The sequence below is a fragment of the Leptodactylus fuscus genome, chromosome 6 (genome assembly GCF_031893055.1).
Source record: "Leptodactylus fuscus isolate aLepFus1 chromosome 6, aLepFus1.hap2, whole genome shotgun sequence".
Classification (NCBI taxonomy): Eukaryota; Metazoa; Chordata; class Amphibia; order Anura; family Leptodactylidae; genus Leptodactylus; species Leptodactylus fuscus.
In genome coordinates, this window is record NC_134270.1 from 59,268,423 (window position 1) to 59,294,640 (window position 26,218).

General features: G+C 41.7%; 1 protein-coding gene across 6 annotated transcripts in view; it reads right to left on the minus strand.

The window, feature by feature from the left end:
* The window catches only part of PKNOX2 (PBX/knotted 1 homeobox 2), a 306,344-nt gene that overhangs the window by 36,400 nt on the left and 243,726 nt on the right, over positions 1-26,218 (minus strand). For all 6 annotated transcript variants that reach the window (XM_075280089.1, XM_075280084.1, XM_075280085.1 and 3 more), the window contains 3 exons: positions 23,115-23,251; positions 9,623-9,794; positions 2,297-2,485 (listed from right to left, as the gene is read on the minus strand). In XM_075280089.1, the coding sequence (XP_075136190.1) occupies positions 2,297-2,485; positions 9,623-9,794; positions 23,115-23,251 (498 nt within the window). The remainder of the gene's footprint in view (positions 1-2,296; positions 2,486-9,622; positions 9,795-23,114; positions 23,252-26,218) is intronic.

A 26,218-nucleotide genomic window follows, 5' to 3' on the forward strand; every position in this document is an offset into this window, starting at 1 on the left:
TGTTGGAAACCTTTTCTGCCGTGTGATTTCTCGCGCAACTAGCCGTAACGGGATGCCAATGCAATGCATCAGCATCCTGTCGTGGCATCCCGCTCCTGATTAGGCCTGAATGAATGGGCCTAATCAGGAGTGAGTCTCGTGCTGCGGACACCGTGGCTGAGTCAGCCACAGATTCCGTGGGAAGATGGAGCATGTTGCTTCTTTTTACCGCTAGCTGAAAAAAATCGCTAGCAGGAAAAAAAAAGCATTGAAATGAATGGGAGCCTCCGTGGGAGATTCCGCATCACAATCCACCTGCAAAAAAACCTGTGTGAACATACCCTAACAGTTATACAAACTTCCAATATACTTATTTTAGCAATTCCTCATGGTTTTCCAGATCTCTACTTGCAGTTAATGTTTACTTCTCCTGGATAAAAATCAGTCCATAGTCGTGACTGTGCAGCAGTGTATCTATCATATGACCATGGACTGTCCACCACATGAAGTAAATTAATGATAGCGAGAAGAGATCTAGAAAACCCGAGGAATTGAAAGAATATTGAAACTTTGAAATTTAACTTTTCATTATAGAAACAGTATCATTTATTTGCTGAATCTAGGCAATCCCATTCAATGTGTTGTGTCACTGATCTGTAGAATTTTTAAAAAATCATGAACAGCCCCTTTAACTTTATGCCTAAGCAGGGAATTTGGAGATGTTTATCAAAAAACACAAAACCCTAACCTGTATATTATGTAACCAGGTAAAACCACACAAAATGTTCTATTACCAAGGAATTCCATCTGAAGGGTCGACGTTATATAAAAATATGTGTACAAAGACATAAGTCTAATGAATAATATCATCAGTGCTAAGCACTCTCTACACCAATTACAGCTACCCCAAAGCCTTAGGACGGGGCCCCACGGACTGGAAACGCTGCAATTTGCCTGCAGCAGAGACGCTGCGGGAAAAATCGTGGCGTTGTACAGTGCAGGCAAAGTGGATGGGATTCATGCGAATCCCATCCCCACTTTGCGGAAAAGATCGCAACATGTCAATTATATCTTCGGAAACGCCGGCGGCTTTCCCGTAGATATAATGTTAAGAGAAAGTCCACAGAGGAAAACTCTGTGAACTTTCTCTTAAAAGCAGAAAAAAACACAAAAGCGGCACCACTGTATTATAGACTACGCCACCCACTATAAACCGTGCCCAAATGGTAATGTCAGGTGCTGGATGTTCTTTTTACTTGCTACCAACCGGATGGTGCTCACTGCATAAAATTTGTAGAACTATTCATGCACAAAAAAAGAAATAAGCAGGGCACTCACCGGGGTGCTTCATTTAAAATCGTGATCCTTTATTTCATCCTTCTTGAAACACTTTGCACAAGAAGAGAGGGGAAGCAACAATTTCAAGCTATGTCCATTTTGTGCACTCAGCACCGTCAGGCTGACGTGGTTTTTTGGACCGGAACCTCAGGTTCCGGACCAAAATAAGGGTAGCTTCGACTGGATGCCGGTACAGTGCACTGGCATCCATTCGCACACTCCGCTCCAGATTAGGCCTAAATGAATGGGCCAAGTCGGGGGGGGGGGGGAGTGTCTTCAGGTAGATGTCGCGAGGCGAATCCGCCTGAAAGAATGAACATGTCGTTTCTTTTTTTTCCGGGAGCCAGAACAAATGGCTCCCGGAAAAAAGAACTGACTGGCTCTGATTTCAATGGGAGCTGTATTTTTGGTCAGGATTTTAAGGTGGATACGGCCTCAAAATCCTGACCAAAATACCCTGTGTGAACTCAGCCTAGGGGTCGATTGACATGGAGGAAAATGGCGCTTTATTTAGCGCTGAATTCCATTAGTGGAAAAAAAACATAGTGGCACCCAATGAAGTCAAAGGGAGGCTTTTTTTTCAGTGTGGAAAATTTAGCGCCAAATAAAGCACAATTTTCCTCCAAGTGAATGGACCCTTAGGATTTCCCCAGAAGACAGCAAAAGCTCTTAGACTTGAAAAACAGATTGCAGCCTCTCTGGAGATACTTGGCATGGGTGTCAGTACTTCTAAGCCATAATAAAACAAAAATCTAAATGTATTACCTATCCTTAGATAGGAATAGTATGTAGCATTCTCAGTTTTGTCCTGTATACCATGAGGATGGAATATGAGGTAGTTATGTGGAATTGACAGTGTTGTAAATATAATATCATGGGTACTAATATTGTTTTCAGCATTTTAAATACCTATGCCCCCCCCCTCATTGTTCACTGGCAGAATATAAAAGACCCATGTAAAGCGAACATGTTTTCTGACCTGTGTGTGAATGCTGTTGGATGGCTGGTTAGGGGAATAGGGTCCACCCAAGTCATTCCTGAGCAGATTATCACTGTGCATTTTTGTCTTCAGGCAGGTGATATACCGGTTGCAAAAGTCCTTGCACAATTCATTTACTTTCTCCAATTCCAGCAGATGGATTCTCAGGACTTGGATTGCCTTCACCATCTGAAAAAGACCAAACGACTCCATGATGCACATTATTATTCAACAATGCTACTGTTTATGTAAATGGTTCTGTACAATGCTCTTATAGCACTTCGGAGAGATTGTAGAAACAGAATATAGCAAAGGATATAGTGTAGATTGACTTTTTATGGCTCGCACTGAATATATGATAATTTTATATTAGGGAATTCTTAGAGAAGGAAAAGGTTTGCATCAGTTCCCAAATACAAAACTATTAAGTCAGGTAATAGAGGACAAGAGGAATGGGGAAACCCAATTCCCCTCAGCTTCCGTCCACTGCACCAAACTGGAGTCAGCCATCCCCTTTATATTGTCTAGAGATGGATAGATGATGACCATCAGGATGCCTCCCATATTACTTACAGAGCATCATAAATTCCATGGTGCTGCACATTGGAAGGTTTACATACAATATACAAAATACACAAAACCAGTATTAACGGTGACCATTGGAATGATGGGTTAGAGGGCCTTGCCCGCAAGGGCTTACAATCTATGTTGATAGTGTCAGAGGACAATGTGATTTCTCCATGACTGGTCTCCTGTGGGCAGCATGGTGGCTCAGTGGTTAGCCCTATTGCCTTGCAGCGCTGTCCTGGGTTTGAATCTGACCAAGGTTAAATTCTGTATGGAGTTTGTATGTTCTCCCAGTGTTTGAATGGGTTTCCTCCACTTTCCGTCTGCATGTCAGAAATATATTGATAGGTAAATTGACTTCTTGCAAAATAATTGACCCTTGTGGGTGATGAGGATGTGCGCTGGTATGGCAGCCACTAACTGTCCTTCTCCATAACGCTCCCTGTGCTTTGAGTCTCTTGGTGAGAAAGGTGTGTTACAAATGTTCAGGTGTATGGGGTCTCTTAATTCTCCCCCATCATATGCAGCTTATTGTCAGTAGGCCCAATCTTATTGGTTTCGAAGGAGATGAGCTGCCACCATTAGTGTCCAACAGTGGATTTATCTCCTTCCCATGTTAGGCTGGGCTGAGCTTGCATGTGTATAGTAAACAGCTATCTATGCTTTATCTCACCTGACAGCAAAAGAATTGTCAAAAAATGTCTATGGTGGAGCTTGCGGCAGCAGAAACATGACCATTTCCTTCAAGCAATTCTCTGTTACAGTAGTGGCTAAAAGTTGGAGACCTCTACACTATCATATTTTTTCAAATTCCTATACACCACATATAGCAGATGTTTGGTTACAAGGATTTTCCTTCTCCTATATTTTCAAGTGTCCCTTTGACCCCCAAAGAAAAGTTAAATAAAAAAAACCCTAAAGGTGGACAGCGAGGTCACTTGTCTCAGTCCAGGAATTAATGGGCTGTGTATAGTAGTGAATTTGTTTAGTGCTGCAGACTGAAAGAACTTTAATGACTTGATAAAAGACAATAAAAATGATTGCTATGTGGGGGAACAGACAGTACCCGATAATTTATGTGCCCTCTGTAATAAATATTGCAAATGAGGGAACAGCTAGCAAGATCATTTCAGTCAACTGAACACAACGCCAATGCGGAAAACTAGTAAGAGTGTGTTTACATGGCATGGCTATAGTATGTACATGAGGGTCTATTAGCAATGACTTTTGTATTTATTGCAAAAATACATCATTTTTATATAAAAGCCTCAGCAGTTTTGCCCCTACCTCCCTTAAAAAAAAAGACATCTTGTATAAAAGCAGTCTAAATAATATGGCTTGGTTGGATAAATATAATGGGACTTCCATGGACTGGTGGGGTAGATGAGTGACATAAGCCTCTGCATCCTTTAAATGAGGGTTGCTCTGTTCCATTGTATATAAAATGTACAATATAACGGTAATGGCACAGCAGCCTTGATGGTAGAAAGCCTTACTTCTATGTACAGTGTAAAAACGAGGACAGAGAGATCTATCTACAAGGTACAGACACACGGAATGACATAAATCTCTCAATTAGCTCAGATCATTTGTTCAGCTCTCATTTATGTCGCTGCCTGGCCAAGCAGTATATCTGTCCCCCTGAAGAGTTACAGGCCACCGAAAGACGTGCACAGGATTGTAAAAAACACAGATGCTGAATTAATTGACTGCGTGGCACTCTGCGGCTGATTGAGTTGATAATGGCAAGATCTGACCTTTTTCTATTTTCTAATTATGTGCATCTCGGCTGTGAGGAATACATGATTTCTCTTCTAATGATGGCTAATGTCGCTGGCCTTTTCATCATCTCTACGCCAGAACAATTTCTCGGGATTTACATTGCAGGAGAAGAGGCAGAACATAAGGTGGCAATAAGAATTCAGCATACTGGGGGCGAGAGCTGTTTCCGGTCAGTTAAAAACCAAGCCGTAATACTGGGCATAAATGGTTGGAGGAAGGAAAGGTCAATGTGTGAACTACTAAAAGGCCCAGGCTGGTATCTAAAGTTCAGAGCCTTAGTCAACTACTAACTTTGAAAACTTTGTTGATGCTAACTTAGACCTTGGTTTGTGGGTTGTGCGGACATCTACAATGCACATAGCATGACATATATTACTATCTAGACATCACCTTTATTATCTGGTCCAAGTATTGTCACCCCTGTAAATCTTATGGAACACATTGCTAATGCCCTGTTCACATCAGCGTTTGGATTCCGTCTGGGGGAGTCCACATGGCGACCCCCCCCAAACGGAATACCAAACACAAGTGCAAAGCGCTATGCTGTAAAAGTGCACGGACCCATAGACTATAATGGGGTCCGTATGCTTACCGGCAGATGTCCACAGGGATCGTACAGATAGGAAAGTAGTTCCCAATCTACTTTCCTGTCCGCATGATTTGTACGGGCAGCGCGCAGCAAGCACACGGACCCCATTATAGTCTATGAGGTCCATGTGCTTTTATAGCACATCGCTTGCAATTGTGTTTGTATTCCATTCAGGGGGTCTCCATGCGGACTCTCCCAGGACGGAATACAAAAGCAGATGTGAACCAACCCTTATGGCTTCAATGATTTTAGGCAAAATATCATTAGTTATACAGAACTACAAAAATCGTATAAAAATGCATAAAATCCATGAAATGTAAAGGAGGGGATTTACAATAGTTAAACTAGGTATGCCAGAAAAATGCAATAAAAGAAGGTTTACACAAGTCTGTTCTTTGCACAAAATTTTCAGATTTTTTTGCTTTTCTGCATCCCACACATTTTAAAAAAAACAAAAATGAAAAACAACTTTCCTTAGTGTGTGTGTGTGGGGGGGATGCGGCCTCCTGCAGCCCAACAAAATCACTATACTTTACACCAGAAAGTGTACACTATTAAATTAAGCACCACTTACTCTGACATAGAGGAGATCAAGACTTGTATATATAATAATAATTTTATAAATCTTTCCCAAAATCTTATATAAATTCTCCCTAAGGCATTGGAGCATTGGCTTTACTGTACAAAAGTTGCAGTCGCCACTGACAAACCCCAATAGCCACTTTCCCACATAAAGAGACAGTAAATGACAAGTGGTTGTGGAGTCCTGCTACAGATTTTACATTAGAGCCCAGGAGCCACACACTAGTCTTCTGTATTACTCTGGCTGCTATCTAGAGCGTCTTCATGCCCTATATCTCCAGCACAAATTACTGCTGCTCCTTATCAAAGTAGACGTCTTGAAGACACAAGTTTCATCATCATTCCTCAGACATTTGCAGGATCAGTGATTAAGGAAGCATGGCAGGTACTAAAACACAGTTGCCAGAGCGTGTACACGAGCTCATTGAGATTTGTAATGTGGCCTGCCTTCTAAACTGGGAATTACTGTATGGTTTGCTAAAAAGCCAGCAGTAAACATTTATCTAATAAATCACAAGCAGGCGGCTGACTGTAATGTGCGCTGCGTCCAAGCCATGTGGAAACAAACAGGCACTTAAGCCTCAAAGTGGAAGTGGTTTTGTATGGACAAAAGGAGTCAATACTTAACCCCAATTTAATCGAATTACATTACACTGAGCCGTCTGCATCGACTTACTGTACATATATTTCATCAAATGTATTAAATATACTGTGGCAATGTGCAACCCCGCAGGTTCCCATGTCACAATCAATAGGTATTTCATAACGTGTCTCACCAATTTTAATAGCTTGCGTTAGGTCACTATGAATGTCCCTCAAAAATGTCTGGTTATCCTCACCCCTAATGAAATAACATGGACGAAGTTTGGGAACACATCAGCACAGTGGGCAAAGGTGCTGAAAAGCTTCTATGGGGCTCAGCATAGGCTTCCCCCCTCCAGCCCTAGGAGTGTGAACCCGTACATAGAGGGAAATTGTACACCTATTTGTCTCGCTATACTATGAGCATAGCAAATTTTAGTTTTGTGTTAAAGTAGTTGTGTCCATCTGTCTCACTGAAATACACTGGATATTCCAAGAGGCAGAATTGTCATTTCTATATGTCCAATAAGGATCTGATGTCAGGGTGTCTGCTTCCATGAATAAAAGCATATACTGTATATGGAGCGCTTAAGTAGTGTTTTTTGTGGATCTGTAAGACTAAGGCATACAAAGTTCTTCATGTAAGGATATCAGAAAAGTGTGGGGTCTGACATCTGGTCTGCACAGATTTCTTCCTTCCTGTCAGCAAACAAACTTTTTTCCTCGGAGAATTTTCATCCCCTTTCTCATTATTATTATCCCTCTGACAATAAATAGATTCCATGCCCTTTAAAATCCAATCCTCCTTAAAATGAACACGGCGAGGCTTATGAAGGGGAAGTCAGGACCATTAACATTTAGCCAAACAACAAATAAAAACTAGTGACCGCAGAATGGCTGTGACTTTTAAAGACAAAGAGCTCAATTAAGACAATACTCTTTCTGTTCATTAATAATGTTGTGCGTGAAGAACAGTATACTGTAACAGCGGTGATGGGGAATCACTGGAACCGATCAATAGATCAATTCTCTAATGTTATTGTGAATGTACTGTACAAGGTCCCACCAGAAACATAGAACATAGAACATAGAACATAGAACTCAGTTTTTCCTGATCTTTTCTACGTGAAAAAAGCTGTGAACTAATAGGATGAAGGAAGGTATCAGGGCAAGTACACTGAGCATTTTTTGTTGTTTTTATCATAGATTGTAAGCTCCTGGGAGCAGGGCCTTCACTCCTATTGTTTGATATGTTAATTATTTAGTCACAGTGTAATGTCTCATATTTAGAGATGAGCAAACACTGTTCGGATCAGCCGATCCGAACAGCACGCACCCATAGAAATGAATGGAAGCACCTGTGACGCCGGCCGCCGGCAAAGTCAGCGTCACAGGTGCTTCCATTCATTTCTATGGGAGCGTGCTGTTCGGATCGGCAGATCCGAACAGTGTTCGCTCATCTCTACTCATATTGTCTGTTCATATACTCTCTGACTTATAAATACCTGCGGTATATGTTATTGGTATTGTTATCTACAGGTGGAAGTTCCTGACACATATGAATGCTGAGGCCAATCAGTAGACGCAGCGAAGAGCCCTGTTACGTCCCAGGGTTTCTTCCTGATGTCACTGACTGGCCTCAATGGTCATTTGAGCAGTTTCACTTTGTAAAGACAGCCCAGCAAAAGGACCAGATCAGGCTGCGAGGACTCTGGTGCACTGAGGACAGGTGAGTATGCTGATTTTTAAAAAATGTTTCATGTTTCCCAGTCTACTTAAAATATAAATAGTTTGCCTGGATAACCTCTTTCAGCTACTTCTGTCTGTATTTACCTGTTTCTGTATTTACCTGTTTCTGTTTCTTGTTCTGGTGCCCTAGATTTCTGACCTATGTGTGGTCCAGGGCAAGTCTGGAGTAGTCCTCAGCCCAGGTGTGGGTCATAGGCTTATTACTGTCCCATAAAAGACTGCAGATCCTGTACTTCAGGGCAGATCCAGGGAGTGAGAGGAGGAGTCTGGGTCTGTCCTGTTACCCTGAGTCCAGTGAAACTGTATCGTGCTTAGTGGTTTGTTTGTGTGGCTGTTAATAAGCCACAGTATAGTTAGTTTATTACTGTTTAGTTAGTGGCTTAGACGAGCAGGATTTTGTTTTGTTTTGCCTGAAGTTAAGGCTGTATTTTATTTTTGATCATTTTGCGCCTGAAGTTAAGGTTTATTTATTATCATGGGTTTTTTTTCTAAATAAACCTGTTTCCTGCATTGTTTGTGTCCCTGTCGTTGACTGGTTGGATCTGCACCACTGCTGCTACCGAGCTACCTTCCCCACAATATAAATAAGAACATTTAGAAAGACCTGCTTTTTTCTTTTTGGATAGATAGATAGATAGATAGATAGATAGATAGATAGATAGATAGATAAAGACAGCACAAATAGGAGATAGGTGCCAGTTTTAAGGTACAGGCAAGTCCCACTTTACAAAAAAATAAAAAAAACCACTCGACTCCTTAGAAAATAGTGAAAATTGTGAGTTTATTGTCTTATAAAAAACTGGCACCTAACAGAGTTTTTTGGTCCAGATTTTGATGCGAAATCCGCCTCACAATGCGGCTCCAAAAAACACTTCCCCATTGACTTCAATGGGAGTCGTTCACTTCTTTTTTCCACAAGAGGTTTTTTCCCACTCGCGGAAAAAAGAAGCGAGCTGCCCTATAATGCCGCAGATTCTGAGGCTAAATCAGCTGCAGGTGTCCGCAGCACGACATTCCCCCCCGACTAGACCCATTCATTTGGGACTAATCTGGAGCGGAATGCTGCGACTGGATGCCGGTGCAGTGCATCGGCATCCAGTCGTGGCTAGCCACGGGAGGCGTATTTTGGAGCAGATTCTGAGGGGATTCCTGCATCAAAATCTGGACCAAAAAACTCTGTGTGAACTCAGGTTTAGAGAGCCTATGTTTTCTGAAGCTGTTGGGACATGTCTGCTATCATGCACATGCTGTAGCTGTAGCAATCATGATGGTATGTTTGCCAACTCTCCCAGAAGAGCTGCAGATCTCTCTTGTCACTGGGGAAGCAATCATTTTTGTTTGTATCTTGGGTAGTTTATGTGATGCACATATCCAAAAAAGGTGTGTGGCAAGTACATTTAGTGTCTACGCCACAAGAACGGTGGTATGAAATTTTTCTCCTGGCCAGATACAACTAAATGAATAATGGTTATTACCAGGTTGTCCAGCTCAGGATCTTCACTGAAGAATGGCTTATGTTCTTGTTCTTGCTGGTGGACAAAATTCTCAATATCCACATCAAAACTGGCAGATGTAATGCACTCAGACCCCTGTGTCGCCTGCTCACACTTCTCAAACAGCAACGTCAACAGCGGGAACAGCGGGTGTCTAAAAAGAAAAGCAAAAATTTCCATGTTAGTACAGAGTATTTTTAGAGGGAGTCTGTCATCAGTAAATACATTATAAACCTAATGACTGTACCTTGCAGAGGTGATTCTACAGTTTTCAATCATACTTCGTTTATTACACTTTGCAGCCCCATTTTCAAGTAAATCCCCATTATATTCATATGCAAGTGAGTGGAAAAAAGCTTTGGGGGTATGCTTAAACTTTCCTGGGCTTTGGTATCACCTCTACATTCCCAAGCAAACCATTGTCCCCTTCATTTGTATATTGATACTGATTTACATAAAAATGAGTTTCCAAAGATGAATTATAGAGACATAGTTGGAAAGTGTAGACTCATCTATATAAAGTACTGTCATTAGGTTTGTCACCAATTTACTGCTGATAGACTCCAATTAAATAAAATGAAACAATGGGAGAAAAGTGATATAGATAACAGCAAAACGTCACAATCATTAGTGGGATATAGCCTGGAATTAATTGTTGTGTCATTTACTTATTAGTGACTGTACCTGTGACCCCAGAACTGAGTGCAGTTATAACTACATCCAAATACATAGTGTGTCACCCCCCAGTAAGGAGAAATGACCTGGAATTAATCATTGTGTCACTTACATATTAGTGACAGCACTTGTGACCCCAGAACTGAGTGTAGTTAGAACTCCATCCAGATACACAGATACATAGTGTGCCACCAACTTAGTAAGGAGAAATGATCTGGAATTAATCATTATGTCACTTACATATTAGTGACAGCACTTGTGACCCCAGAACTGAGTGCAGTTACAACTCCATCCAGATACACAGATACATAGTGTGCCACCCCCTTAGTAAGGAGAAATGGCCTGGAATTAATCATTGTGTCACTTACATATTATTGACTGTACCTGTGACCCCAGAACTGAGTGCAGTTATAACTACATCCAAATACATAGTGTGTCACCCCCTCAGTAAGGAGAAATGACCTGGAATTAATCATTATGTCACTTACATATTAGTGACAGCACATGTGACCCCAGAACTGAGTGCAGTTAGAACTCCATCCAGATACACAGATACATAGTGTGCCACCCCCTTAATAAGGAGAAATGGCCTGGAATTAATCATTGTGTCACTTACATATTAGTGACTGTACCTGTGACCCCAGAACTGAGTGCAGTTATAACTACATCCAGATACATAGTGTGTCACCCCCTCAGTAAGGAGAAATGACCTGGAATTAATCATTGTGTCACTTACATATTAGTGACTGTACCTGTGACCCCAGAACTGAGTGCAGTTATAACTACATCCAAATACATAGTGTGTCACCCCCTCAGTAAGGAGAAATGACCTGGAATTAATCATTGTGTCACTTACATATTAGTGACAGCACTTGTGACCCCAGAACTGAGTGCAGTTATAACTACATCCAGTTACATAGTGTGTCACCCCCACATTAAGGAGAAATGGCCTGGAATTAATGAGGTTAGATTTTTCCTGAAATGTCAGGATCTAACATTTTAAGAGTCATTATTAGGATTTTATACATGGGATCTCACATATATGCCTTATTATCTATGTTGCTTGTTTGCTGCATGCAAGCCTGATGTCTGATGATATGTACCAAAAAAGTTGCAAATGTTTGAGACTGCTGTGAATTATTACATATCATTCCCTATGGGCATGCCTGGTAATTCAGAACATGTCCAATGTCCTGGTGCATCTTCTGAACTCTTGCTCTTGCACTCCAGCTATCCCAATTCACGACAGTGCACAGTAAGGTTGGATCTAGTAGCTCAGGCTACATGTGCACACTATGCATGTGGGGAGCTGGTGTACAAGCACGAGAGTTCAGAAGATTTGGTGGGACATTGTACATGCTCTGGATTATCAATCATGTCTATAGAGGCAGTATTACAATGAGTGACTGTAGAGTCCTTACTCATAGTACAAGCAAACACACACATATACATATATATATATATATATATATATATATATATATATATCATCTAAATCTGACAGATGTATTCTAGATCATGGATGCGCAGATCTTGTACATTGGTTGGGTCAATTTTCAGCCACGCTAGATGACTACTATAATTCTTACTGCTATGATGTGGATTGGTCGCTATCACATTACTTCCAGCAAAGCCTGAGCTTTCCTTTTACATTAGCAGAGTACAGTTAAGTTTAGTTTCAATGGACACATAAGAACAGTACACTATTCACCATGCTGGAATGTCTCAAAGCAATTGAGTTTAATTCACTATATACAAAGTGTTTCCCATTCTTCAGGCTATTTTCCGTGTGCTTAAATGTCCTACCCAGTGCGTTTAACCATTTCAGTACCGGGTTAATTTCCCCTTTTTGGGTTTTTTGTTTGTGCGGTTTTGAGGGCTATAATATTTTCAGCATTTGCTTTATTCAACTAATTTCTGCGTCTTTATTCGGTGACACATAGAACTTTTTTTATGATATTTTTATTTTTGCATGTGTATTAATGTTTTTTTTTATCTGGAAAAAATATAAACAAAAGAGCAGAGAAAACGTATCTGTTTTTTACTTTTTTTTAAAAAAATTTAATAGCACAAAGGGCTGCTAAAAAGCTTTTTAAAATAGTTTTTCCTCTCCGTTGCAGTAATTAAAATTTTTTATGGTGTCGTTGGGGGTGGGGCTAGAACCAGTCATAAGGGCGTTTTATTGGCATATTATTTTATGTATTTTTTTATTATTTTATTTACTTTTTTTATTTTTTACATTGTGTCCTCATAAGGTCATAATAGACCTATGAGGACATTTCATTACTTTTTTATTTTTTTTAGTTAGGGAGGCCAATTTCCCCTGTAACTGGGTCTGGTATATTTAGCCCCAGTTGCAGGTGGAATACAGAGAGCTGATCTGGGTACTGTAGGACCCAGCAGATCTATGTGTCACAGAAAAAAGATGCTGAAACTAGTTGAATAATGCAAATGATAAAAATATTATGGTCGTCAAAACCCCAGCAGCTCAAACAGACATTGATCCCGGCAGATCACGTGTCAGAGGGGAGTACCATCATGGCGGCGCCCATAACTGCGTACACAGCACTCATAAACTGTCCCTGCCTTCTCTAGGGGAGCTCTGGCTATAGTCACAGCAGGTTCCCCATTTCAGCAACTGCATGATCTCATGCAGCTGCTGAAAACTGCTAGGACATACCTGAACGTCCTTGCAGAACAAGAGAGGGACTGCCTGGACATAAATAGTCTATGGAAGTCTGGAACAGGCTAAAAAGAGTCTAGTCTAGAGTTGAGTCTAGCTCAGTACGCAGTACGCTCCTGTAGTTCCTGTAGTTCTACGGAGAACTACAGGAACGTACTGCGCATGTGCGCAAGAGCGGAGTGTGATCCCAGCCAGAAGAAGACGTGGTTGCTGTTGAAGATGGAGGCGTTGCTGTAGAGAGGTCTCTGGCAGCAGTGGGGATGCCCAACAACACCAGAATGTCTATGTGTACACTGTATATTCAAAGGAATACTTTCCTGTACCACTCTATGACCAATTTCAAAGATATTTCCAGACATATAAAGGTTTCTTGTGTTTTGCAGTGCACCTTAAAGAGGTTTTCCACTTTCAGACCGGTATTGAGAGACCAATGTTTTTGTTTGTATAATAAAAAGTTGTATAATTTTCCAATATACTTTTTGTTTCAATTACTCAAGGATGTTTAGATCTCTGCTTGCTGTTTTTTATCCACTGAAAGGAAATAATGAATATCAGTCCATGATCATTTGATATACAGTCCATTGTCATGTGATGGACAGACAGGTGCATAGCTCATTGCAGTCACTGCACAGTAATCAGACATCTGCCTAGCAGTGGTGCACCTGTGTGTTCATCACATGACCATGGACTGTATATCACATGACCATGGACTGTATATCACATGACCATGGACTGATTTTTATTGACTGTAAGTAAACAAAGAATGACAGCAAGCGGAGATCTAGAAAACTGAGGCCGGGTTCACAAGGGGTATTGGGGACCGAAAGTTGACATGGACGCCGCCTCAGATTCCGATCCAAAAAACGGGTAGCTGCGACTGGATGCCGATGCAGTGCATCGGCATCCAGTCGCGACATTCCGCTCCGGATTAGGCCCAAATGAATGGGCCTAGTTGGGAAGAGGGAGTGTCTTCAGGCGATGTCACAAGGCAAATCCACCTGAAGAATGAGCATCTTGCGTCTTTTTTCTGGGTGCCGGATCAAACGATTTCAATGGGAGACTTTTTTTTGGTCAGGATTTTGAAGCGAACTCCACCTCAAAATCCTGACCAAAATACCCCGTGTGAACTGAGCCTAAGACCAATTGATACAGTAAGTAACTTTTTAGTATACAAACAATAACATTTATCTAAAACTGGACAATCCCTTTAAGATTCAGTAATGGTCATCCATTATATTCTTCCCTTACAATGTCCAATCATCTCAAAATGCAAATAAATTATTTTATTGTAAATCGGTAGGAAATTACAATTATATGACACGGTTTGGAATAAATATGTACATTAGCAGTCATTAACATAATAGTTGCCCTAATTTTCTCCTTTCTTGCACTAAATACCAGCACCCATGTGAACTACCTGGGAACCTGGTAGAAACGAGGCATTGGGTGGCATTGAAAAGGTTAAGAAGTTTGCACGGTCTAATTTGCAGGCTCTAATGCTGCATCATATTATAGAGTAATCTGCACTGATCCCAGTTTAATGCAAGGCTCTGAGTCCTGAGCAGAGAATATAAAGCACTGCCTTGCTTGCCGTAATTTAGCCAGCCCTGCAGGGGCTTAGCCCAGGGATATGAAAGACAAATTCCAGACTGTGTTATGAATTATTGCGCCTTATGAACCTTCCAACTCTCAACAGATGCCTCCTGCCATTTAAACAGGCACTAGATCAATTAGAAATGAAAAGGCACAAATCGACCCAGTGCAAGGGCACTAAATTACCAGGAACTAATAATCCGAGCAGCGATGCCAGGTGGTGGGAGTTCGGCGGTGCTCCCCAACCTCTGCACACATTTCGGCAGAGAATTAAGCTGAGAGACTGGACTGGGGAAAGGTGTAATCCTTTAACCTTGGAAAATTCCATGCCAACTATTTATTTAAGGGAAAAATCAAGTAGTGATCTATACATCCATGTACTAAGAAAAAGAACTCATGGTTAGCACTGAATGGACCATCGACCATGGATGTGGAAAGGACAAAGTGGGAAATATTTAGCACCAGCAGCAATGATATACAAGCATAAACTCCATACACCACTGGAGAACTGCAGTCTTAGGTCCCATCCACAGACACATGAAATTCATTACTTCAATGTTCGCATGCAGTCATCTTCTCTTTTTCCATAGACAATAGTCCAGACCATTTTGCTGACCATAGGTTATGGATCTCGAAATATAGCTGCCAGTTTTCCATGATCCAGAGACATAAAAAGTTTACAAATTAAAAGCAAAATTGATTCCCTTTGCACATGAAAAACAGATGAACTACAGCCAGCACATGACCTGAAACTGAGGAGGATCTGGCGTAGTCTATCATTCACACAAATATGGGATTAGACTGGGAAATAAATCATTTGGCATCTAGTTATCTGATTTTCAACATAGAATTTTGTGGTATGGGACATGACCGAATTGATTCAAAGGCACATTGTTTTAATGCAAAAAAATTAATTTTCTTTTGGTGCAATATTGCATTATGTACAGACACCTTTACTGTATATATACAGCCAACCATTTCTTAGATTTTAGCTGCAATTACATTCAGATTGGAAGTACAGACGTTACTTAGCATAGGTTACAAGTTTTCTATTAAAATTGACATAAGAAATTGACATAAGAATTACTAAAGTTATTCCATATATAGGAACAAAACCCCTTTTCTATCAAAAAATGTCTGTACAGGGTTTTCCCATCTTATCATTTTTGTGTCTAGGACAAGGAAGCAGAAATCAGCATGAAACAGTGCAACACTTGAACCGGAGCGGTGGGAACAGTCAGAGGTAACTATATCATTTGTTATGTTACGATCCCTATTGTAAGACCTAATTAATATATTTTTATTTACTGGAAAATCCCTGTGACGTAGAGGTTAACTGTAAAAATCACACAGGCAGCAAAAAATACAAGAGAATTGGTCCAAGTTTAAATGAAACACATTTGGCTTGTTGTGACTCAGTAGTCTGGATGAGTAGTAGGGACTGCTTCTTGCAAACAGAGGCAGGTTTGTGGCCAGAATTTTTGTGACTCAAAATTGTCCTCATTTGTCTACATGGGGTTGTTTTGGTGGGATTTCTGCAAGACTTAAACACACAATAGGAGAGATGATTTCTGACACAAATATAGTACATGTAACTTCATGCTAATAAGTGGCTCCAGACTACAGGGTGGATCTAGACTACTTATCCAGACTGTTGAGTAGCTGCATGAAACAAACCCAACTTAAAGATGACCTTTCACCACCTCTGGTTCTTATTATCTACTAATGGGTGCTGCTCTGCTGATTCTGGCACAGTTGAATTTTTTTTCTCTAGCCCCCACCATTCCGAGTAATCAATGCTGTTAATTCTGGTGTCTGATACGCTGCTTAGGATATGTACTGTCAGGTGGATGTGTCAGGCAAGGTGAGCGTGATCAGGCAAGGTCAGCGCTCAGAATCATACCACTCGTCTACACCTACCTGACACTGCCCTCCTGACAGTATAGAGCCTAAATCATATATGAGGCACAGAAATGAACAGCACTTATTGCTCAGGAACAGTAGAGGCAAAAGATACAATTCCAACTGTATTGGAATCAGTGGAGCATCGCCAATAAAATTATGCAAAAAGCTGGAGTTGGTGGAGAAAGGTCCTCTTTAAATCTTTTGCAGGTGATGTGTTCAATATTCATTACCAGGTGCAACTATTTTTGGGGGTACCTAAGACAGATACTTGACCATAGTCTTTTAAACGTTGTGCTGAAGGGTCTATATATACGATGAGCGTGGATGTATTTTTTACATTCCACCAACCTGTCTCCCCAGGACAGTATTAATAAATCTGCTCCAGTGTCTTCTATTTTGTATCAAAATAATAGAATATTAGCTAAGGAAAAAAAAAAAAAAGCATGGAAAGGGTTAACCCGGTACAAGATTCATAAGGTAAATAATTCTCTCCCTTTCTGCACTATTTCTGGGGCGAGTTTGATCCTCGTCAGCGCAGAACAAATAAAAGGGCTGAACTGGCATGACATTTTACTGCAGACGAAGGGTCGTTTGCAGCCACTAATAAAAAGGATTTGACACAGGCTAATAAAGAGGAATGCATCTCTCTAATGGCCTAATTGAGCGCATTCAGCACTGCTCTGCCTGGGAGCCAGCACGGCAAATGAAAGCCAGAGGCTCTGCTACACTTAAATGTTTCCTCAATGTATTTCCTGTCCAATTTTATTCCCAGCAAGCAAAATGAAAAAGGGTCATAACCAGCAATAGAGAGAAGGACTCATGTCCCCCACTAGTACTCTCCATGTACCCTACTGCTTTGTCCATCACACAACTGATGAAGCATTAACTATTATTACATTTATATTTACACAAAATTATGTCCCTGAACGCCTCTCAGAAATGTCACTTAGGATTAGTTTGGTAGGAGTGGTAGTGATATTCACATTCAGGTGAGGTCTTGTTATGACATTCATCACATATAGTATAATACATGCACTGTACATTAAGAGCACTGGATGTTCATTCACAACTCAAAAAATGGTCAATTTTCACTTTTTTTCCAATGTTTTTGTTCTAACACATTGAGCAAAAGCTGAAAAGCGGCACCAGAACATAACACTAGAACATAACGCACCAGGTTACAATGTCTGATTTCCAGAACAAAGTGCTTTTGCTCCACACCCACATCAGTAGTTTCTATGAGCACCTTGTATCTGCACCCTCTTCACACTGACCTCATACAGACCCTACCATACACTTGCAGACTGTATTTACCTCTATTGTTTCTCTTTGATCCACATGGATCACTGTGGGTTTACAAAATGCCTGGTGGTCCAGGTGACTAACAATCTATTATCAACCAGCTCTTCCACATAGTAACGGGGGGCATTGGCTCCTAAGAGAGATATTGCACTCCTCATGCACTTCAAGCTGGCACATTGCTCACTCCTTATTACTAAGGCTGAGTTCAGACGGGGGGTTTTGGTCAGGATTTTGAGGCGGAATCTGTCTCAAAATCCCGACCAAAAAAACGGCTCCCATTGAAATCAAAGGGAGCCAGTCATTTCTTTTTTCTGCGAGTAGTTTGTTCCAGCTCCCGGAAAAAAAGAAGCGACATGCTCATTCTTCAGGTGGATGCCGCGGCTGAGCCTTCCACCTGAAGACACTCCCTCCCGACTAGGCCCATTCATACTAGACTCCTTGCAAATGTTGTCCTTGGCAGGATTGCCCACTTATCCCTTGTTCATTGTTTGTATTCCGTTTGGTGGAATCTGCATAGGGACCCCCCCGAAAGAAATACCAAACACAATTGCAAGCACTGTGCAGTAAAAGCACACGGATCCGAATAGACTATAATGGAGTTAGTATGCTTGCCGCCAGATCTCCGCACAGAACATACAGACAGGAAAGTATTTCACAATCTACTTTCCTGTCTGCATGATTCGTGCTGGCAGCGCATGGAGAGCACACGGACCCCATTTTAGTCTATGGGGTCTGTGTGCTTTTACTGCACAGCGCTTGCAATTGTGTTTGGTATTCCTTTTTCCCCATCAGACTCCCCGAACAGATTACCAAACGCAGATGTGAACGAGGGGTTACACCTAATATCATGATACGTCTTACCACTCACATAAGGTTAAAATCATGGCCCGCCTTGAGCCCCAGTTTATTTTATACTAAATAAGTACTAAATTCTGTGCAGATTAATTTATTTATAAAATATGAGTTATGGCCCTAAAATTAAGTGGACATACATTTTACAGTCCATGGTCATGTGATGAGCACACAGGTGCCGCTCGTTACAGTCACAGCCCAGTAATCAGACATCTGCCTGGTAACGAGCTGTGCACCTGTGTGCTCATCACATGACCATGGACCGTAAATCACATGACCATGGTCAGAGTTTTATCCACCAGAAGTAACAGAATGAATGGCAGCAAGCAGAGATCTAGAAAACTGTGAGGAATTGATACAGAAAGTATATTGGGAAATTCTATATCATTGTATTGTACATTTGTTTGTCAATATTGGTCTGAAAGTGGCCAACCCCTTTAAGATTTACAGCAGTCCCAAGAGATACCACCATAGACAACATACTTGGGACACAGTGTATATATAAGTATTTTTTATACTTCTTTGTATGTGTTTTACTGAACTATAAATGCTGCAATTTGAACAATCCTGTAATAGTTTTTAATCTGTAAGAAACTTCCGATATATTAGCAGTGGGCAGAATTGGCACAGTGTTGCAGCACGTGGCAGCTGTGACATAATTACACCAGCATTAATTAGGTTTTCCTATATGAATCCCTGTAAAAGCTCACATTCCATTTTACAAGGCGATACATTATTACTACCCAATTAGTATTAATTTTATGTACGATAGTAGTAAAGGCTCAGATGACCTTGCAGTATATTCTGTGCTTGGAATACTCTGCAGGCTGGGGTCCAAATGACTAAAGCGAAACGGATACATTTGCTCGTTTCACACTGAATAAGGCTGTGAATGGAGAAAGTCTACATCGAGAACCTCAGCGGGTTCATCTCTTTGGCTTGAGGACAGTACATTGTTCTAGGAGATGATCTTATAAGTCAGAAATGTCCCATATTTTCTCGGTTTCGTGCATAACAGTTCTCTTGGGACACAAGGCCACCATTTCTTCATCTACCTAAAGGTTGATTTGCACATTGTAGGTACAGTCATGCAGACCCGCTCGCAATCAGGTGCCACTTTACACATTCATTTTCTGCCTCTCCAAAGTGCAGCCGACCATCGGGCTCCATGAACATTTGGAAAGGTTTGGTCACTTGAGAATGAAGACATTTATTTTATTTACATTTATTTGTGGTGTTCGGAAAAAAAAAGTCCAAATTAGGCCACAAAATGATTTCCCTTTTATCTGTGTGATACTATGGAGCATGAAAGCCTCAGAGACCATGTGTTAATTTGAATTGAATGGGGCCTTGTTAAATTTATTGACATGAAATGAAAAATCCCCACTGTGGTTTTGAACTGTCATGCTACCCAGAGGCAAGAAATTTTAATTAAAAAAAAAAAAAGTCTGTAAAAGAAAAAAAAAGAAGAAGAAAACAGAGCCATCCTGCCTGTCTTTCTCCATCCTCCAGTAACAGCAGGCAGTGCCATGAGGAGTCTATATAAGGTTACTAGTGGAAGATCTTCATGGGATAGGAAAAGTCCAAAATCTAGGTCTTAATCTTTGGGGTAAGAGGTGTTCACACTACTGCCGCTGTCTGCCCTGGGGTTTCCGTCCTAAACCCTGGGAAAACTGGACAGGGAACAGCGTGCCGGCGGTCAGCTTTATAACCCATTCATTCACTTTGTGTCCGTGCAAAAAAAACTGTCTCCAGGCGGAGAGGCTGCATACAGACACCGGCGGTTACCTTTAAAAACCCATTCAAATGAATGGGTTTTAAAGCTGACCGCCGGCAAGCCGTCCCCTGTCCAGTTCTCCTGGAATTTGGGACGGAAACCACGGGGCGGAAAACGGTGGTATTATGAACGTCCCCTTAATGTCATGCCATCTTGTCACCACTGAAAAGTAACCAATCAGATCCAACTTGAATGAAAGAAGCAATTTCATTGGCTACTTTGCTCCTCTTCTCCATTACATCAATTAATAAATATATTTACCTACTGTAATTCACCCTCTCTCAAGCAAATTCTCATCGGTCTCTCATTGCTGCTTCGGATTTTGTTAGGTCAGGTGCTATAGATTTCATACCTTCCATTCCTAATTTCGCACTCATATTATTCTGATCTGCCATTTCAATTGCATGGGGAAATCCCTATCTAAATCTACAAGTAAATCTTACAGATATTGTATGAATGTCTACGGGAGTATTTCTGCAAAGATTCATACTGAACAAAGCCAAGGCAATCTAAAACTGATACATGGTCTTAGTAAAAGTGCCCTTTGTATGATACAGTATAAAAATGTAGGCATAAAAACTAAGTTAAAAAAGAAGGTATAGTCGTAAGAAAAATTTATGCCCTAGCCTACATCATTTTCCAATTTTATGTTAAGCAAGCTTATTCACCAATTAGTACAAAGTTTTACAATTTCCTAATTTCTAAACATTTACAAAATATATGCATGCTGTCAGTGAATTGACACTACCATTCTCACATAAGTTGACAACAACAGACATTAAGGACTGGTTGACATCTGCGTTCGGTATTCCATTAAGGGAGTCTGCTTGGGGACCCCGTGAACGGAATACTGAATGCATTAAAGAGCGGTAAGCAATGAAAGCACACGGACCCCATAGACTGTAATGGGGTCTATGTGTTTTCTGCACTGTGTTCGCTTGACACATGCGGACAGGAAAGTAATTCTTGAAGTACTTTCTATCCGCATGACTTTCATTGCTCACCACTTTTTAATGCGTTCGGTATTCTGTTCGGGGGTCCCCAAGCAGATTCGCTGAACGGAACACCGAACACAGATGTCATTTTATGAGGTCCGCAGGTGGAGTGAGATTTGCCTTAATTAGGAGGCTTCAGCCTCTTAAAGAAGTTATGCCACCAAATATATTTATCCTTTATAGGATCGAGGATAAATTGCTGATCGGTGGGGATCTAACCACCGATCTGTGAGCCAGCCAGATACTGCCCAGTCGTGGTAACGCTGGGATTCCCTCCCCCTTCCCCTCCATCGGCCTAGCGATTGGCTGGCGTCAAGTTTGGGGTGGGGCCTTCCACTGGCATATTCAGGTCGGCGCTGGGCAGGGAAGCCTTCTTGGATCCCTGCCAGTGCCAAAGCTTAACCCTCACTCCACACCAACTTCACACTATGGAGCGTGATGAAGAGGACAACCGACATGTCATCCAGAGGAACATACAAAAAGGTGCCAACCAGGATGAAATGGCCGGCACTCGGGGGACACACACCACATTGGTCACTGAAGGAGGTAATGGGGTTTCTGCATATGTGTTTCATACTTATCCATAAATTTGGTCTGTTCGTAATTATGTTTAAGGTTATACATGGGCAAAGTGGAGAGAGGGGTGTTTTTGTGTAAGGTTAGTATGTTTGGTCCTGAGAACAGAAGTGTTTTACCCCTGCTGTGAATGCAGTTGCTGGAAAAATGGCTGAACTGGAGAAAAATAACCCCTCGCTCTCAGGCTTGGTTCACATTTGTGCACAGGTTTCTGTTTGGACGGACAGCTTGGGGACCTCTGAACTGAAACCTAATCTTCATAAAAATGCGGTTACCTTAGGAAACTTGTGGACCCCATAGACTATAATGGGGTCCGCGTGGTTTCCGTTCAGTTTCCACTCGAAAAGGCTGCAAGAAGCGCATTTCTCTCCACATTTTTTATGCGCAGAGGGGAACAGAATCCCCATACGGAGAGCCAACACAGATGTGAACCAAGCCTCACTTCAGTGAGAGAGCTGGAGATAGTCAAGTCCAGACCTCTGGCTATCTCCAGAGCTCACATTCAATAGAATGGGAATGTAAGCGTGCCTCCATCAACCGGGGAGCCCATCAGCAATTTATCTTCTATCCTATGAAGATAAGATATTCACTGTCCTTCCCCTTGAATATCAGTTTGGAGGGCCCTTTAGCGGACACAATGTATGACCCCCAGTTCAATTTCACTAGGCTGTGAATATGATACCCTTATGTAATTGGACCGGCACCAGTTATGGGATCCGGAATTAACACAGTATGCTCCTGTAAAGATATAAACAACTAAACAGACAGATAAAAGCTGACTTTAATCTGAACTGCAAGTGAAAAATACACCAACAGCATAGGGAGAAGTCTGAGCCCAGAAGAACACAAGTGCAGGACTTCCCAGCCGCCTCTCTTGTCAGGAGCTCTGCCATCAGCACCTACCACATTTACTGATCTGAGCTTTGTCTTTAATCCCATTTTAAAGTCATGTTGTTGAGGAAATGAAAAGAGAGAAAGACGCAATGACAAGTTCTCCTAACACAAGAATCATGCTGACAAGTTAGCCCGAGGCTGAATTCACACTGTACCTTGGCACATCACTATGGAGCTGAGCATTAGCATTTTACAGAGTCTGCAAGAAGCTCTTTCAAGTACCTGTAGACAGCACGCTTGTCAGCTTCCAGCTGAGCCTGAGGGTCAATCGGTGCACCAGGGACAGGGTTCGCTGCTGCAGAGGATGCTGGGAGGTGGACTGGCTGGGCCTTAGCAGTCTGCTGAGCCGTGGCCGTCATCTGCTCAAACACAAAATTATAGAGGTATTAATAATGATGGGGCAGTCACATTCTGTATCATGCTAACCCCTTCCCCCCATATGTAAGTAGACAAGTGCACAAAGTAGAGTACATTGCTAAAAGGATTTCTCAATTGTAAAAGAAATCTGCAAAATCTCCTCTTGTCCGTGAATGGAAATATTTTTATGTCAATAGAAATCTATAACTCTGGGGTTTTTTCAAGGTCCCATATATTGCAGATGCCAGATCGCTTATGGATAATGATCACGTTATTAAAATATTCATCTTTCAATTACATTTCATATTCCTCAATACATTTCAGCTCTTTGCTTCGCACCCACTGCAACTCGCTGTAAATGAACATCACACTATACAGCAGCATTACAACACAAAAGTACAATTTTTTTTTTACTTATTCTCTCATTTTCCAAAAATGTAGAGATGGCACATTTTGCTGAGGAATTTGGTTGCAGGGCCTGTAATCCAGTCCTTGTTTTAGGGGTATGTGGGTCTCCCCAAATATTGGGGCTTGGTAGACAATACTTTAGTGCTGCCAACTGGTGATTTTGTGCTTTTATCTTTACATAGATCAACAAACTGTAAAAAAAACAGCCAACTCAGCGTAAGGTTGTGGCCCCATGTTGTGGAAATGCAGCTTTATTTGCTGCAGATTTTGTTGCTTTTTTTTTGAGCCAAAGCCAAGAGCGGCGTTTGGCTTTAGCTAAAAAATCACAGCAAAATCTGCAACAACAAAGAGCTGCATTTCCACAACATGGGGTCTCAACCTAAAGAAACCTTTTTTTATCAAGCTGGACATTCACATGGATATGCAGAAAGGATCATCCCAACATGGCCATAATACACAGTAGAACACTTTAGAAGAGTGTACGTCATACGGAAAGGGGCTTAGCTAGAGGGGGCACAGAAGTAGTAATCATTACCAGGCCTTTGAGCCTCAGGGAGCTCAGAGGCCTCTCTACAACACAAGAAGACATCTGTAATACTGATAGCACATGGTAAGTGGGGGCCCGATTCAGTGGCGTAACTAGGAATGGCTGGGCCCCAAGGCAAGTCTTTTCAAGACCCAAGAATATAATGATCGGAGACCCAGGGTACCTACCTCTACCTGGCTATGGCACACTTCCTGCTACTTTCGGCTACCTTCAATGTTGGTAAAGACGTCACATGAGCCAGACCTGCGTCGCGACGCATACGGACGTCGGCCTGGCCCACGTGACATCTGGGATGTCACCAAACAGGCCCAAAGACCGCCAGAGTGCAGGAGAGGTAAGTAACAGTGTGTTTATGTTCCCTTACTTTCCCTGCTTCCCTCTGACTATTATACTCTGGGATCTGAAAAGACCTCAAGTATAATGAAGGCAGTGTTTGTGGGGTTCACAGTTCCGCGGCCTTACTTATCGATCCCTGTTACTGCTCACAGCCGCCTCCGCAGAAGGGGAAGCAGGCGGACATGAGCAGGCATGGGGATCGGTAAATAAATAGGGACCTGCTGGGGTCCTGCTAGGGACCTGCTCCAGTAGGTAACGGCCTATTAAAAAGAAGAAAAAACAAAAACCGTCAGGGGCCCACCAGACCCTATGGCAGCTGCTACTCTTGCTACCCCAGTACTTATGCCACTGGCCTAATTACATATTTTGTATATGACGCCAAGGAGATTCATGTTCTCAGAGGACAGAGAATTGCAAAGAAATGCTCATCTATAGGGTACACCAGAGACAAGGTCATTGTGATAAGTCCTGAAAACTCCTTTGAGATAAAGTATTTACGTCGGACTAGTAAACACGCCACCCGATGCTTGCAGATTTGTTTCTAAGCTTGCTCTGTTCTATATCTTTGGCCATATGTGGGCGATTATTCCAATCTGAGTGCAATCTTCATAGTGTGATATGCAGCGCACCTCAGACCTGCGTGAAAGTCTTCCTTTCCTCGTTTATCGGAACTCTAATTGAAAAGGACAGCGGCAGCGGAGATAAAAGGAGCAGCGACCCAACGCAATGAAAATGTAAATCTGGAACCAGTCAGCTCCCAGCTTCAAAACAACCACCAGCTGAGACGTTGTTATTGCATCTTGCTCTGGGAAGGACGGTGATGCTTCAGATTTATAGAGCTGCTGGGGGCCAATTCAGCGAGCGCCTCGCTCCATTGTTACGGCTGCAAGCAAAACAGTTTATCTCTAAATAGATTTCTCCTTCCTGAAATAAATCTTTATTTCATATCAGCTGGATCACAAATATAAGGAAAGTGGAAGATTTAAGAATGACCTCTTGTGTAATCCATCCAGCTGGGGAAAGTCAAACCATACAAATGGAATTAGCAGAGTGATGACATTGGCTTATTAATATGAAAAATGGATTGTGATTACGAATTCTGCGTTTAGAAGGTCACAATGCAAGAAAATACCATAATTAAAATGTCACAAAAACACCATACAGTTGTATGACAGGTGAACTGCTAGAAGAAACAATGCTTAATGCATGTGCGATCAAGGGCACCAATGCCTTTATTGGAAAAGCTTTTTGGGGTAGCCTGAAACAATGACACTTGGCTGACGAATGAGTGGTACTAACTAATACCTAGAGCAAGGGTCAGCAACCCTCGGCACTCCAGCTGCTGTGAAACTACAACTCCCAACATGCTCCATTCACTTCCATGGGAGTTCCAAGAACAGCAGAGCAAGTATGCATGCTGGGAGTTGTAGTTTTACAACAGCTGGAGAGCCGAAGGTTGCTTACACCTTACCTAGAGCTATCATCTTGTAAAGGAGCATTCACATTTTTAGGTTAATAGGTTTATTCTGAAAAGCTTAGAATCCAACAAGAGGTATGCTGGAATTTGCTTCTTGAAAGGAGTATGTCACCTGGAAACCACAATGCATTGTAGAGGACATTATTACTGCGCATAATCATACCTTTATATAGTCCAATAAATGCACTATTTCCTTGAAAA